Below are 16,018 nucleotides of genomic sequence, written 5' to 3' on the forward strand. Positions count from 1 at the left end.
ACACTATATATATATATATATATAGATATATATATATATCTATATATATATATATAGTTTGAGTTGTTGATGTTGCAAAAATGAATATTTTAAGATTCTAACAGATCAGAAAAGACAAAATATGTACCATGATAAAGAATCTTAGATTATTATCAAAACTTAGAAAGACTGTATGACTCCTCTTTATGCTTAGTATTAAAATTAGAAAAGGAATTGTGAAATATTGTTGGATGAAGAAGTTATTTTCTGACACATGGATGTTCATTCATTTATAACTCAGCCCCAATAAAATCACCTAATATATTTTAAGCCACACAATCTCCATCCTTGTCTCCAAAGAACCCCATCTAATGAAGGGGAACCTCTGATACTGGCAATATCATGTAGTTTTTATTATAGGTATGTCTTATCTCTTCAATAGGCTGAAAACATTCCTTTGGATTGGGAGCTATATCTTATATTACTTTTGTATTCCTCAAAGAATCTAATAAAATAGTCTTCACGTAATAGGTATTGAAACTCACTCATTGAATGAAATCTCCCAGCCTGTGAGCACATAAGTTTTACATTCATAACATTTAATGAAATTGTAAAGTTGTCACGGGCTGTTGTAAGTCATGATGAACCTGAAAGTTTGGAGAATTGTGTTCCCCTCCCATGGCCACCCCATTTATTTCTGATTTTCTCATTTCTCAAATAAGAATAAAAATATTTGCCTTCATTGTGCTTTTCTCCTAGGTAAAAATTACTCAATTCTCAATTAAGGATTTAAAGATGACAGTTCTGGCATCAAGTAACTAAAGTTGAAGTTATAAGCATCAGTTTCTGACATCTTCAAATTGTATTTGAGCAATTTCCCAATACTTGTGGGGAAATCTGCCCTTAAAAAAATAAAAAAAGAAGAAAGAAAGAAAGAAAGAAATCTAGAACTAGGATAGAAAATAGTAACAGATCACATCATTCACATCTCTAAGAATCAGTGTTAGAGAAGGCATACAACTTTGTTTGGATGTGTAAGTGTCATTTGAAGGAGATTAAATCCATCATGAAAGTTTTACCTTATGAATCTCTATATAACCACACAGGTTGGAACAAACCCATTGCTTTTCACACTCCCTTTCTGTACCTGTGTATCTATCTCTCTGTGCCCAAGTTTCTTTTCCTATCTTTTTCTTTTACTTCTTCTACCTCATTTCTGTGTGTCACCTACTACAACTAGCTAAGTAACCAACTCATAGCGACCTCCTTGGATTGCCAAGGTGGTATCACAGAGGGAGCTCTGGTAGCGTAGTGGCTAAGGCACTTGACTGCTAACCAGAAGGCTGGCGATTCAAACCCACCAGCCACTCCCCGGAAGGAAGATGGGGCAATCTACTTCCGTAGTGATACTGCCCTGGAAACCCAAGGAGGGGTCGCTATGGGTCGGGTCTGACTCAACGGCACATAACACAACAACATCACTACGGAAGTAGATTGCCCAACCTTCCTTCCAAGGAGTGGCTCGTGGGTTTGAACCACGAGCCTTCTGGTTAGCAGTCAAATACCTTAGGCACTATGGCACCAAAGCTCCCAACATATATCCCATCATAGGTTGTAAGACTTTTGGGTATTGTTAACTCAACTGGGCACTCACACACTAGAATCACATTTGTTAAAACATGTATGAAATATAACAAAATCAATTTGTCATTTTTACTTCACTTCTAGAAATACCACTACCCATTACCACTGAGTCGATTCTGACTCTTTGAGACCCCCATAGGGTTTCCAAAACTATAAATTTAGTGTGGAATGGCTGGTGAGTTAAACCACTGACCTAAAAGCCAAATACTTTAACCACAGTGCCACCAGAGTTCCTTGTTTCTAGAAATAGGTAGCTGTAATTCCAAAACCAAAGCATTTATAATGTGTTCAACTCTATCTCTCCAGTCTTCTGTCTTTTTCTCTCCCACTTTATACTGAGTTCCTTTCCTAGGCAAGGTAGATTGCTCAATACTGGGAAGGTCCAGATATGTGGCATGATGCCTACCAACAAGGAGATCAGGCCAGTGAGGACTTTTCACCTTGAAAGAATTGATTCGGAAATTGTGTTTATAGGTAGATTGATAAGGAAAGCAGGCAACATCTTCCCCCTTTGGAGTGATAAAAAAATCCCACCCATATGTTCCGAAATCCCTGACCTCAACTCATGTTGTTGTTGTTGTTATGTGCCGTCGAGTCGGCCTGACTCATAGCGACCCCTCCTTGGGTTTCCAAGGCAGTATCACTATGGAAGTAGATTGCCCCATCTTCCTTCCAAGGAACGGCTACTGGGTTTGAACCACCAGCCTTCTGGTTAGTAGTCAAGTGCCTTTAGGCACTACGCTACCACCTCAACTCATAGCTTTACTAGTTACTAGCTGTGCTACCCTGGCAACTTGTTTAATGTAACTTTGTCTCAGCTTTCTCATCTGAGATAATGCATTTTAATAACTCTACAATGTAGGTTTTTCTACAGAGTAGAAACAATTTTTTTAAAAAAGAAATTAATGATAGTCTGTGGAAGTTAGGTGACTTCCAAAGGTGAGAATATACAAAGGAGGAAAGTTGAACTAGCTTCTACAGAGTGACTAGGAAAAACTACAGCTATTCTACTCTCACTATTCTTTCTCAGATCACTAAAAAGACCCGCATTCTAAGAAACATTTAAGGGCAGGTGAAAGAAATGTCCACAAAAAGACTGAGAACACACACATCCAAAGGGAACCTGGGTTCTCATTTAGTGAAAAATATGCCTTGCCACGGGAGCTCTGGTAGCGTGGTGCCTAAGGCGCTTGACTGCTAACCAGAAGGCTGGCAATTTAAACCCACCAGCCACTCCTCAGAAGGAAGATGGGGCAATCTACTTCCGTAGTGATATTGCCTCGGAAACCCAAGGAGGGGTCGCTATGAGTCAGGCTGACTCGACGGCACATAACAACAACAACAAGAAGAAGGCTTGCCACATTGGGAAGGAACTCACATTTGTCTTCGTACTTACAGAAAAAGATGAGTTTAGCAAACCTTGACCCTCTGCCTAGTGGTCTGGTATTTTCAGTATTTTATCATCCTGGAAGCCATTTGAATGAAATAATCAAAATAAGCATGGAACAGAAGATTTCTTAAGGGTTGTTAATGTTTGTTCTCTAATAAATTGAGTAAAAATATCTCAACACTCTAATCACATCTTTGTTTTTTAAGAAATGGGCCAAGATTTTAAAGGTAAAGGTATCACTGACCATCACTTTTCCATTGTGAGTGAACGAATGGATTTCTAGTTGTGAGAGCTGTACTATATATAACTGTAAATAAAGTATGTGGACCAAGTTTCTTATACACACACTTTTTGACAGACAGAACATTGTTGCTCAGATGAATGTGCATTTCTTAATATAGGCCAGCCTTCCCTTTTTTCTTTAAAAAGCAAAATTAAGCTTCCTGACAAGTTGAAAACATATTCTATTGGTTCTGGTGAGGTGAGTATTTGAAGAGATTTATTGAAATTAAGAGTGGAGAATTGGGCAGTATATGACTTATTTTATCCTTTACAAAAAAATATATATATTTTTTCTGTCAGAATTTATTTTCACTTAGACAACTTCTACTCTGTTTTCTTCGTAAACTTATCTATTGACTTACCACATGCATATCAATGACTGGTTATAACATAATAAAATAGTCATTATATGAACAAATCAAAATCTACCAACATACTGAAATGGAACCAAAGCAAATAGATCATAACATTGAAGGGGGAAAAATAAAAGAAGAAGAAGAAAAGAAAAACTGGAATGAGCCAGCTTCAGATTTAAAAGTTCTGGCACATTGGCAATTGAGCATTTCAGACTTTATGTCCCTCTTATTTTCCCATATTTGTCAGCTGAAATAAAAATTCTGTTTGTTATTGCACTAAGAGCAATTTCCTAGAGAAAACAAATTCTCAACCTAAATTTAAATCACGTTTGGAATTTTCACATTATCTTTTCATTTTGCAAATTCAGAAAGTAACTCACATAAGGCAAGTGTATCATCTGAAAGTACTTTCCATACTTATCTCTGTATCACAGAAAGATTGAATCACTCTGTTAATTTATAGCAGTGCTTCTTGGATGCAAGAAAGAAAAAAAGTGACTCTTACATGTGCCTAACCCAATGGTTCAAGTTAATTAGACTATAATGTGCCCATTCTGAATTATACAATATTTTTCATAATAATGATATGCTATGGAGACATCTATTAAAAGCCTAAAGTGATTATTTAAATGCACAATCCCTGATAGAACTCCATTATATTTTTCATACTAAATTAACATTACAGGCTTCTAAAGGATGCTTTAATTAGGCATGGATGTTATCAGCAATATTTGGCAAAATAAAATCTGTCACTGTGAAATATTCATTAAGTTCAATTTCTGTCAGTCAATATTAAGTGTTTTCTGAACCTTATGATTTCAGGGAGAAGCTAAAAGCTAAGTGAGAAACTGAAAACCCCCAGACAAACCTCTTTCTTATATGCAATACAAAAATACGTGGTCATTAGGGGTCTTTTGTATTGCATAACTGCCAAACCACCGGTTTCTCTTTCATCTTTTATGCTCAGAAGCACTCCATTAGAAGGTTGTCCGAATGCTCCATACAATGAAAAACAAAAGGTCCACATCAATTTAAATACATATCCTTCATGAGGCAACTTGAATGAGAGGTGTCTGTGTTTGGATCGGAATGCACCATTAAAAGAATTCCATGGTCAGTGGGAGGCAGAGGCAGAAAATCAGAGAGGGTCAGGGAGTCAGCAGCGATGCTGCAAGAAAAAAGGAATACACAAAAGGCCTGCACAGATCAAGACATATCTAGTCACCGGCCAAGGCAGAGCAATGCTGGGAAATTTAGCTGAGATGCTCACCGGTAATTTTCCCATTGGCTTCCAGGGGAGGCTGCCAGCTCACAATGACAGCTCGGGGCTTCCCTTCTCGAGTAATGACTGTCAAATCCTTGGGAGCAGAGGTCGGGGCTGCGAGGTGAGACAGAGACAAGGCCTTGTCATTGAAAGAAAACAGACATTTGTGAGACTTTTAATCGTGGTGTTGACAATTCAGACTCTATCATGAAGGGTATCGTGTTTATTTTGCCATTTGCAATATATTTCAAGGATTTGAATTAAATAAGCAAAGCAATGAAAAAAAAAATTAATGATAGTCCATGGAAGTTAAGTGACTTCCAAAGGAGAGGATATAGAAAGGAGGAAAGTTGAACCAGCGTTTTCAAGTGGCATCTTCACTAAAAACATGAGAACCATTTCCAACAAAGCAAAGAATGAATACTTAGTGAGACTGATGGCCACATGTCTCCAAGAGAAGAAAGTATGTTGTTACAACTGTAAGGTTTATAAATAAAAATGGGACCTACTACGGGATTCTTCTGTTTGTCTACTGTGTGTATTGCCTTAAAAGCCAAAGAAAATACGAGTTAAACTCAGGTGAAAACATGTTGCTTAGGTCAATATGAACCAAAATCCATTGCCATCACGTCGATCCCTACTCATAGCAACCATACAGAGTTTCCCAGGTTGTAAGTCTTTATGGAGGAAGCAGACTGTCACATCTTTCTCTCAAGGAGCATCTTATGGGTTCAAACTTTCCACCTTTGAGTTAGGAACCAGCTGCTTTAACCACAGTGCCACTAGGTAAATTTTTTGCATCTTCTCAAGAAAAGTAACATTTAAAAACAGCAGAGGTAAATAATCTCTGAGGGTATTGACATGAAACCTTGTCCTTACTAAAGCTACTTTTTCCACATGCTGTGGTCAGTGAAACATCCTTTAAAGGTAGCAGCAAACTCAATGAACCAGTTCAGTACTTTCACCTGCTTTCTCACTTTCTGTGCTTTGACACCACTGCCCATCTGTCCATGTGTCCTATTGTAGTGGCTGGCACGTTGCTACGATACTAGAAGCTGTTCCAGTGGTATTTCAAATACCAGGAGGGTCACACCTGGGGACAGGTTACAGCAGAGTTTCCAGAGTAAGACTGAAGAGGAAGAAAGTCTTAATGATTTACTTATAAAAATTAGCCAATGAAACTCCTATAGATTACAACAGATATTGTCCTATATTGTGCTGGAAGATGAGCCCGGAGGTTAGAAGGAAGTGAACAATGGCCACAAAGTTGGACTTACATGTCAATGATCATGAAGATGATGGAGGATTGAGCAATGTTTCCTTCTGCTGAACTTAGGGTCACCATGAGTCACAGCTAACTACCCAACTAAGAGTAACATGATTTGGCATGCATGATAGTTTTCCTTCTAGGTAGCTTACAGTGCTCCAAGTCTATTATCTATAATCTGTTTTAGTTACTTGGGCAGTTCCAGAACATAAGTAGATTCTACAGTTGGATTCTGGAAGAACTCTCTGATCTCCATGTAGGAATGCTTGTGTAGTTACCTTGTGATGGGAATGACTGCTTCATTCTTACTCTCACCGCTTTCTCTGATTCTTCTGTTTGTCTACTGTGCAGAATCTGAGCTTTATCAACACTCTAGTTCCAACTTCTCTTTTGAATGGAGTTACACATATTGGGCCAAATACAGGAGATAACCAGTCATTCCCATTTATTGGGCCATTTTATTTCAAAATCTTGGTTCTCAAAGCCACTTAGAATTTCAGGTTAATAAAAGTGGCACATAATTGTAAGGTCCTCACAAGGCACTTAAGAAATTACAAGTATCAAACCCAAACAAAACCAAGACAGAAGAGGAAAAAGAGAAGGGGTAAAAGAACACAGAGGAGAAGGAAAAGAAGGAGAGGACAAAGTAGCAGCTAATAAACAATCTGGTGGCATAGTGCCTAAGGCATTTGACTGCCAACCAGAAGGCTAGCAGTTCAAAGCCACCAGCCTCTCCACAGAAGGAAGACTGGACAATCTATTTCTGTAAAGATTTACCACCTGGGAAACCCAAAGGGAGTCACTATGAGGCAGAATTGACTTGATGGCAGTGAGTTTGGATTTTTTTTTTTTTTTTTGAGGTCAAGTGTGGGTGATACCTGAGTAAAAAGAGTGCATATTTATGTGTTAATGAAGTTGAAAACCCTAGGTAGGGACCTTCTTAAAAAAATAAATAGATAAATAAAAATAAAAACACCCACAGATTTGATAGAGCAAGATAACAGAACTTAAAGAAGGGTTAGTCTCACAAATAGTTAATTCAAGATATTTTCTAGGCCAGATGGGATGGTAAGATAGAGTCACTAATTTGCTTACATTATGATAACAAGCATGATCAAGATTTTTGAGATTATGAAAGTAATTAAAAGATCTGTCTTTTTAACTAGTCACAATAGTCTGCTTTCTCTTAACTGTGCTAAAATTCAAATAGAATGGTCCCACCTGATAGCATGTTCAAAGCACTCAGTGTTGGATTCCTCAACAAGACAGTCAAGCCCAGACTTACTTTTGGTACTTACTAACATGTAGTGAACAATTTCATTTGTTTTTTTTTTTCCTTTAAGCCATAGCAAAGATTCTGTTTCTACGTATGGCTGGCATCTGTCTCTGTCTCAACCTCGTAGCACTTTACTACAGAACCAAAGAATCTTGTCAAATTTATAATCCCTGACAGGGAGGGAGTACCCAGTAAGCAAGTCAGTATGAGCTTACTTGTGCTTACTAATCTGTAGTTACATGAAACTGTTCACTAAAGATTAGTAAGTAAACACAAGTAAACCTGTGCTTACTTAGCCTACTGGGTAATCCACCCCTGAAAGTACATGAGATTTTGTCTTGTCATCCTCATTTCTAAGCAGCATCCTCATAATGCTTCTTCCAATTCACATTTGCTCATTTTTCTGGCAGTCCCAGTTATAGTCAATAGTTTTTGCCAACACAAATCAAATGCATCTGTTCTTCAATATTCCTTATTCATTGTCCAGCTTTCACACATATATGAGGTGATTGAAAATATACCATGGTTTGGGTCAGGAGCACCTTAGTTCTCAAAGTAGTATGTTTGCTTTTTAAGATTTTGAAGCGGTCTTTTGCAGTGGCTTTGCCCAATGTGTCATTTGATTTTTTGACTACTGCTTGCATGGCCTTTGACTGTGGATGCTAGTAAAATGATATCCTTGAAAACTTCAATATTCTCTTAATTACATTGAAGACATGGTCATTAAAAAAGAAAAAATAAATCCAACAATTAATTTATTTCAGTTATTATTATTATTATTTTTAATCATGTGAATCTTAGAAAGTGCTCTGGTGGTGTAGTGGATAAGGCATATGGCTGCTAACCAAAAGGTCAGTGGTTCGAACCTACCAGTTGGTCCACAGAAGAAAGATGGGGCAGTCTCCTTCTATAAGGATTTACAGTCTTAGAAACCCAGTGGGGGTGGCTATGAGTAGGGATCTACTTGATGGCAGTGAGTTTTTTTTTTTTTTTTTTGGTGAATCTTAATGAATAGAGAGGCTCTTATTGGAATTAATGTGTTCCATATTTTTATTATAAGAACTGCACACTATTCCATAATACTGGAAAGAGAATGTGATCTTAATAACATCAGAGATCCCTACTAAAGGGAGCAGATGGTCTGGCCAGATCCTTTCCAATCTCTAGAAATGCTGCCTGGAGTGATCTGTTAGCAATACTCATGTGATCAGGATACTTTTAGGTTAAACTTCTTCAATGACTACCCATCCATGTTGGATGGAAGGTAAACCCCCCTGCTTGAGTTTCTGAGGTGGTATCACTACAGAAGTTGATTGCCCAACTTTCCTTCTGAGGAGTGGCTGGTGGATTTGAACCGCCAGCCTTCTGGTTAGCAGTCAAATGCCTTAGGCAGCACGCCACCAGAGCTTCCTGGAGGGAAGGTAAATATATGAATAATAAACACCAGGTCTTCCAGGATTTAGACACTACTTTCTTTTATAGTTACCTTTCCCCTTGTCCCATGAAGGCTATACTCCAGACACTTAAAACTCTTCATAAATGTCCCTTGAACACCTCAGCTGACACCTGCTTGTGTGTTTTTGCCCACGTTGTTCTTGCCCTTTGGAAGGCCCTGGAATGAGTAACTTATGAGCCACTCAGGCCACAGCTCAAATGTCACTTCCCCTGTGAAACTTTCCCTTATTTCTTCAGAGAGAATTAGTTCCTTTGATCAGTTAGCTCTGATTTCAACTTCTCCAAAATGCTATGATTGAACTTTCCATGTTCCTTCAGGTATTATTTTTTAATGTGTTTCTTTTCTTCTTCACTGCATTATACTTCTCTCAAAGATACAGCCTGTATCGCATTTCTTTTGATACCAAGTGTTGATCCCAGTGCCTCACAATTACAAATGAACATCATTGAAAATCCATCATTAGGATTTCAGTCCAGTGGAGAAAGCACTGTCCAGTGGTTTCTCTGGCTGGAAAATTATTTGCCCTCCACTTCAAACTATTACTTCATTAAGTGCATGCATGGGAGGTAACATTCATGATCTGAGAGATTTCCAGTTGTGGAAGTTGTAATTGACATCTGTTTCTCAGACTGCCCAACATCCTACCCTCTTCCTTCTTTTAGAGAGGTACTCACCTTTTTCCTTTGGAGAACAATCTCCACTCTGTTTCATGGGGGTTTGATAGGAACATCAATTGGGAATGTTCATGGTGTTTGTTTCATCTTCTCTTAAGTTGTATGATCTTCTCTTAAGAAATGCCAAACTGATTTCCTCTCCTGGGAAATTGAATCTTAATATCATGAAGGAAAGACGTGGAGTCACGCTATTGCAATAGTTCAGAATGACCTTAGGGGGTCATTCCAGTAGTTCTTGTTTTCTAGATTCTAGGAGTAATGCTGCTTCCTATCTCTTCCCAAGGCCTGAATATTTTAATTTTTCAATTCTTTAGCTTTCCAATGTCCTTCTAGTTATTTTTATGTTACTAACGTTTACCAGACTAAAATGAAAGATGTATCACATGGACAGAATGGAACGTTCTATTTCAAGAATTTGCCAGCCATTGTTATTTTTATCATGAGCAATTTCAGCACAAGGGCATAGTAATGCATCCCCAGACAGTCTTCACATTGTTGCAGAATTAGAAGCAAACCCTACAGTTATTTCATTCACTTTATTTCTTTCTCACAGTTATAAAATCTGCAGGCACTTGTGAATTACTTCTTGCTTCTCATCATCACCCAGGGATCTCATCCACATGCTATTTACACCTTGGTCTGGATCATTATCTGATTTGACAATCACCCTTGCTACTAACCACATTTCAACTTAATATCTTTTTGCTAGCAATGAGTCTCACCACTGGTGTCCCAATAAGGCTAGGAAATTGATGAGAAATCAATAAGGTGCATTTATCAAGTCAGGTGTTGGTGTGCACTTCATGTTTATAAAAGAGAAAAAGTAATAAATTTGCTTGCATTAAGAGAAAATTATTGCTCTTCTTTCATCCGGGGAACACCAAATTTCTTACATTAACTTCTTTCATCTCCTTTTAAATAAAAAAGAAAGGAAGGGTCTCCATAACCGGTTACTCACTGAGTTGTTATTCTTCCTAAGAGGCTCTAAACACTAGCTTCCAGGGCAGAATTCTGGGAGACAGAGAGTTAATGTATGCAAAGCATATAAAATAGAAAAGGAGGATGTTGGAATTAAATCGGGCCAACTAGGAAACTCATTTAGAAAGATGTACCCACAAAATTGTGAAAATATTCACAATACACTCTCTAGTGGTTAATGTAATGATGTGGAATAAAGATTAGGACTGCAATGTCATGGTACACATTCTAAGAAAAAAGACAAACTCAATTTACTCAGAGAGAACAGCTTTATTGGCATAATTCTTTTTATTTTCCCTTTAATTTGAAAATATGTTGTTTCGTTTACCCCAAATCTGATAAAACCAATTAAAAAAAAAAAAAAAAAAACGTTAAACCCTGCATTCTCTAGATGTGGCATTTCTATGAACTATAAATGCCAAGTGTTCTACATCTATGCTAAAGGTTAAAAACTTTACATTTATGATCTATGGTAAATGTGATTGGCCATATTTACAGGGAATTATTTTATCACTCTAGATTTAAACTCTTTCAAATTGCATAAAGGTATTCCATTGTACTGCCTTACTTCCATTGGGTGAGCATGACTGGGACCGTGTTCCCATATCCAGCTGAGGTTATTTAGTGCAAATAGTCATTAGGATATAATTATAATCCAACATTTTATTTTGCATCCATTTTCTTTCAAAAAAGCAAATCTCTACCATGAATATTGCTCAGAGACAATTAATTTTGGACAAAGTCTTTGTTTTCTAGTGCTACTATAACAGAAAATACCAAAAATGGGTGAATTTAAGGAATAGAAATTTATCTTCTCACAGTTCTGGAGACTAAAAATTCAAATCAGGGTGCTGGCCTAGTTAATTCTCCTTGTGGGTCTCTCTCCTGGGTGCTGGTGAGCACCAGCAATCTTTGGCATCCCTGGGCTTATAAGTATTTATATCTCCCTTGTCTGTCTTCCCCATGTGCACTTTGTGATTATTCTGTGCTTTATTTAACTCTGATGTGATTGGGTTTATGACCAATCCTACCCTGGTATGTCCTCATTGGCATAAAAAAGAAAACCTTATTTTCAAACAGAATCACACTATAGGTATGGAGACCAGAAATTAATACATATTTTGGGATGATACCATTCATTTCACGATACACAGAGTTCAATAGATTGATTTATGCCTTTGTTTAAAAGCATAAAAAGGATGATTTATAATCAGATGACCTGAATTAACACCTTAAAGAAGCTACAGATTATTTAATTCATCAGAGTCTCATTTTCTTCTTTTTTAGAGTGGGTAGAATGATATTATATGTAAATTGCTATGAACTATAAGGGATGAAATATTTTTGATAGGAAAGTTTTACACTGGTGCAGTGGTTAAGTGCTTGGCTGCTAACTTAAATGTTGGCATTGTGAACCCACCAACAGCTGTGGCTGTTTCTGTAAAAACTCAGAAAAAAAATAAATAAAACACAACTTGAGTCAATGTACTCATTGGGTTTTCAAGGCTGTAAATCTTTATGGAAGCAGACTACCTCATCTTTCATCTGCAGAGCAGCTGGTGGGTTCAAACCACTGACCTTTTGGTTAGCAGCTATATGCCTTAACCACTACACCACCAGATCTCCTTTAAAGATTATGCCTTGGAAGCGACATGAGGCAGTTCTACTCTGTCCTACAGGATCACTATCAGTTGGAATTGACTTGACAGCAATGGGTTTGGGTTTTGGTTTTGCTCAAGTGTAACCGAGACATCATCGTGTACCTATGTTCCAACTTCCACAGAACCTAGGAAACACCCTTACCAAAGCAGAATTTTCAAACTAGCACTTCTTCACATACCTGCTTCATATGTGGTGGCATGTGCAGTCATGCTCCATGTGCTTGATCTTCTGTTTTTTGTTACCATGACCGAGAACTCATACATTGTGTTTGGTTTGAGGCCTGTTGCCGTATAACTCAGAGATGTTGTGTCTTCTGACTATACCAGTGGGAAAAAAGCAAAGAGAAAAACATGAACTCTCTCAACTTAGTAACTCAACACATGTAAAAAGACTATTAAGACTACCAGACTATTTACTAATTTACTCCAGTGAAAAAAGGGCTATTTTGAAAGAGCTGACATGTTAGGCTACAGTACAGACTACCTCTCCTTTACGTCAACCAGCTTATGCTTTCAGCGTTACATCTAAAACATGATCAGTAGAATCAGGTGATATGTTGTTCCAATGGGGCAGCTAGCTGACAACTTTTCCCAAATGAGACAATAACTGTAGTGACAAGGCAATGTCCATCTCTTTTTGTGAGCTCATTTTTCAGGTTGTCTGCACTGACTTTAATTTACCATAACCCAAATGTTTTTTCAGTTCTTTTAATATTAAACATTTCATATAGATTACCATTATTATTTTCATTGTATCTTTGATAGCAAAGTTAATTTATTAGAGTTATATTTTTTTCTATGTTTAAAAAATACATTTCATGTTAAACATATTTAAGCATGGTCATGGGAGCAACTGATCAGGAAATGAATGACAAATTTGATGAAAACTACATAATTACATTGCTGTGCAAAATACTGTTAAAACCAAACAAAACCAGACACACTGCCATCGAGTCAATTCTGACTCATAGTGACCCCCTTTGGGTTTCTGAAGTGGTAAATCTTTATGGAAGTAGGTTGCCCAGTCTTCCTTCTGTAGACTGGCTGGTGGGTTTGAACTGTCAGGTTTCTGATTAGCAGTCAAATGCCGTAGGCACTACACCACCAGGGCTCCTTAAAATATTGTTCCAGTATTACTTAAGTCTTCTGAATATATTCTTTGTCTTTTAATCAATAGGTTAAAGGAATTTTAGTAGCCAGTAATTTATCATTATTTATTTAAAAGATCAAAATGGCTCAAAAGGAAAAACACAGGCTCTCCCAAGTTAATGGAGATATTCCATATGATCAGGCTACTTTAAGGCAATTTATACCTCTTTAAAATGTTGATTTAGGCTTGGTATTTAGATCTTGATCTTCTTCAGAGGCAAATATTTGCTTTTACTTTTTTTTTTTTTTTTTTTTACTTATTACATGTGTTATTTCTCTATCTGTGTCTAGAAGACCAAGGAAAGATCTTTCTTGTCCCCCATCTATGTCATATACACTTTCTCCCTCTCTACTTTCATATGGTAGATCCTTTTTATTTCACTATGAGTCCCTTTTAGGCTATAGCTATGAAAATCCTACATTTTATTACAGCATCAAATAAATATTTAACTGCACCAATAATGTTATGATGATGAGCCCATTTATACTATTAAAGAGATTACCTCATAAACCAGAAGTTCTTCTTAAAACATAGCTGTAAAAATGTGTGTCCTAGATAAATGTAAGAATGCTTTGTATAATCAGGAATATTGAATTACATCAAATAAAACACAAAGTGGGGCAGGCAGCTGGTCCTTGACATGCTAATATATCACTTCCCATTTTTCCCACCTCCACTGTCTTGAATATCATTCTCTAAGCTTTAGAAATGAAAACAGTAGGGGAAATGAGGCAATGAGAAATATTTCAAGGAAGAGAGTACAGCCATCCTCAATAAGGCCACTCTCTTTGCACACAGACAACTTAGTGGGAAGTCACTAAGCAATACCATCCTTGTTTATATTCTGGAACGATACACATACATTCTATAAATGTTGTAAATTTATTGAGTTGTCTCTGGAACTTCATGGTAAATTCCTACTTATCATAAACCAAGACTAGAGATATTTTAGAAAATCATGTGAACATAGAACACTCAGGCAGGACCTCTCTGACTCTCAATTTCCTTATTTGTAAAATGGGGATACCATAGTTATTGACATTATAGCATTATTGAAAGAGTAAAATAAGTTCAGGAAGATATAGTGGCTGGCCCAGAGTAAGCATTAAATGTTAACTGTTATACTTCATACCTTGTCTCTTGCTATGTTTAGTTTTAGGCATGTGTTAAATTCCCTACTGAGTTCCAAGAAACTTGGTGGCTGAGGACAAAGTTGTGTCCTCAGTAACACTCATACTATATTTGGTTAATACAAGGTAATAGTAATAGTCAAAAAATATATTTTGAATTGAAAAACTTATAACATCACATGATTAAACACTTTGAAGCAAAGATATCGTAGAGAATCATCCTTTTTGATCTAGAAATTCAATGCAGAATAATACAAAATCAAAATATGAGTTTCTGGATTATGCCTTGAGATGGAACTAGTTGAAGTAGAAAGGTACCCCTGTGGAGAAAACACTGAAGAAAAATGAGATTGAGCAAAACTGAAAATTACATATAGCATTTCAAGGACTAGCTTCCAACCCCCTTTGTGTTTTATTTGATAGAATTATATCTTCCTGATTATATAAAGTAATGATTATACAAACCAGGTCATCTGAGTTCCACCTAGTTGAATGAGGATTTTTGTCAAGTCATGCAACCTACCTATGTTTTGGTAAATATATTCACACAATTATGTACAGTCCTACTTATTATTTTTATGATAGGTGTGAATATTCCCATTATATAGATAAGAAAAATGAAGTTGAGTAAGTTAAACGACATGATATACTGTAGCAAAATTCATTATTGAGCTTGGGTCATTGGACCTCATGTATGTACTTTTTTCTCAGTGTCTTTTATATGCCTTTACTACTACTTCATGAGGCTGTGATGGTATATATATGACAGTGGTTTGAAAAGCAAAAGATGTACACAAATTTATTACTATTTTTTGTAAAGTTTAAATAATTTGCATTTTTTCTAGTGCATCAGATACGTTCTAGATTTATCTTTGCTATGTGTCCCACCCAACTCTCTCCAACTAATTCTTCCTTTTCCCAGAGCACGAATGTACAGTCTGTGCATGTGTGGGAAGAGAGATGGAATGTTAGTGACTGAAAACCTTAGATCAGGGAATACTATGGGGAGATGAACAGTTTAAAATCTTTTGTTTTCTCTATTCCCATACTTCCAACCATGAGACAAATCAGTAGCTCCTTCCAGGGTTGGTTTTTGTGTTGTGTCTCACTTCATAGACATTCTCTGTGAGACTCAATAATCCTGTTTCTGCTGCACTAACCATGCAACTAAAATAATTTGTCTCAAGAAATTTTGGAACTCAGACCATTCTGCAGAGAACAATCGTTGTCCTTCAGAACATATTACAATCTGGCAAAAGAGCTGTGGCCATTCCGTGAAATGAATGTACTTCCAAAGTACAGAAATTACGAGCATAAAATCTTTAAATTAGAGGAAGTCATCTTTTTAAAGTAAACTTAGAATTAGGTAATCTGTATATGGAAAGAGATTGTTTATTTTTAATGCTCTCATATGCTTCATTGGTTGTCTTATCTGATAAAGTTATCTTTAGAGTTTTGGTGAGTCTTAAATCTAATACTATAAGGAGATGGATAGGACACTTACAGCATAT

General features: G+C 36.8%; 1 protein-coding gene across 1 annotated transcript in view; it reads right to left on the minus strand.

Moving 5' to 3' along the window:
- The window catches only part of DCC (DCC netrin 1 receptor), a 1,113,394-nt gene that overhangs the window by 127,861 nt on the left and 969,515 nt on the right, over positions 1-16,018 (minus strand). The window contains exons 18-19 of the mRNA XM_007935560.2: positions 12,407-12,545; positions 4,922-5,029 (exon numbers count right to left, since the gene is read on the minus strand). Coding sequence (XP_007933751.2) covers positions 4,922-5,029; positions 12,407-12,545 — 247 coding nt within the window. The remainder of the gene's footprint in view (positions 1-4,921; positions 5,030-12,406; positions 12,546-16,018) is intronic.

This window comes from Orycteropus afer, unplaced genomic scaffold (genome assembly GCF_000298275.1).
Source record: "Orycteropus afer afer isolate SDZICR_OR568_19922 unplaced genomic scaffold, OryAfe1.0 scaffold00029, whole genome shotgun sequence".
In the NCBI taxonomy this organism is placed as follows: domain Eukaryota; kingdom Metazoa; phylum Chordata; class Mammalia; order Tubulidentata; family Orycteropodidae; genus Orycteropus; species Orycteropus afer.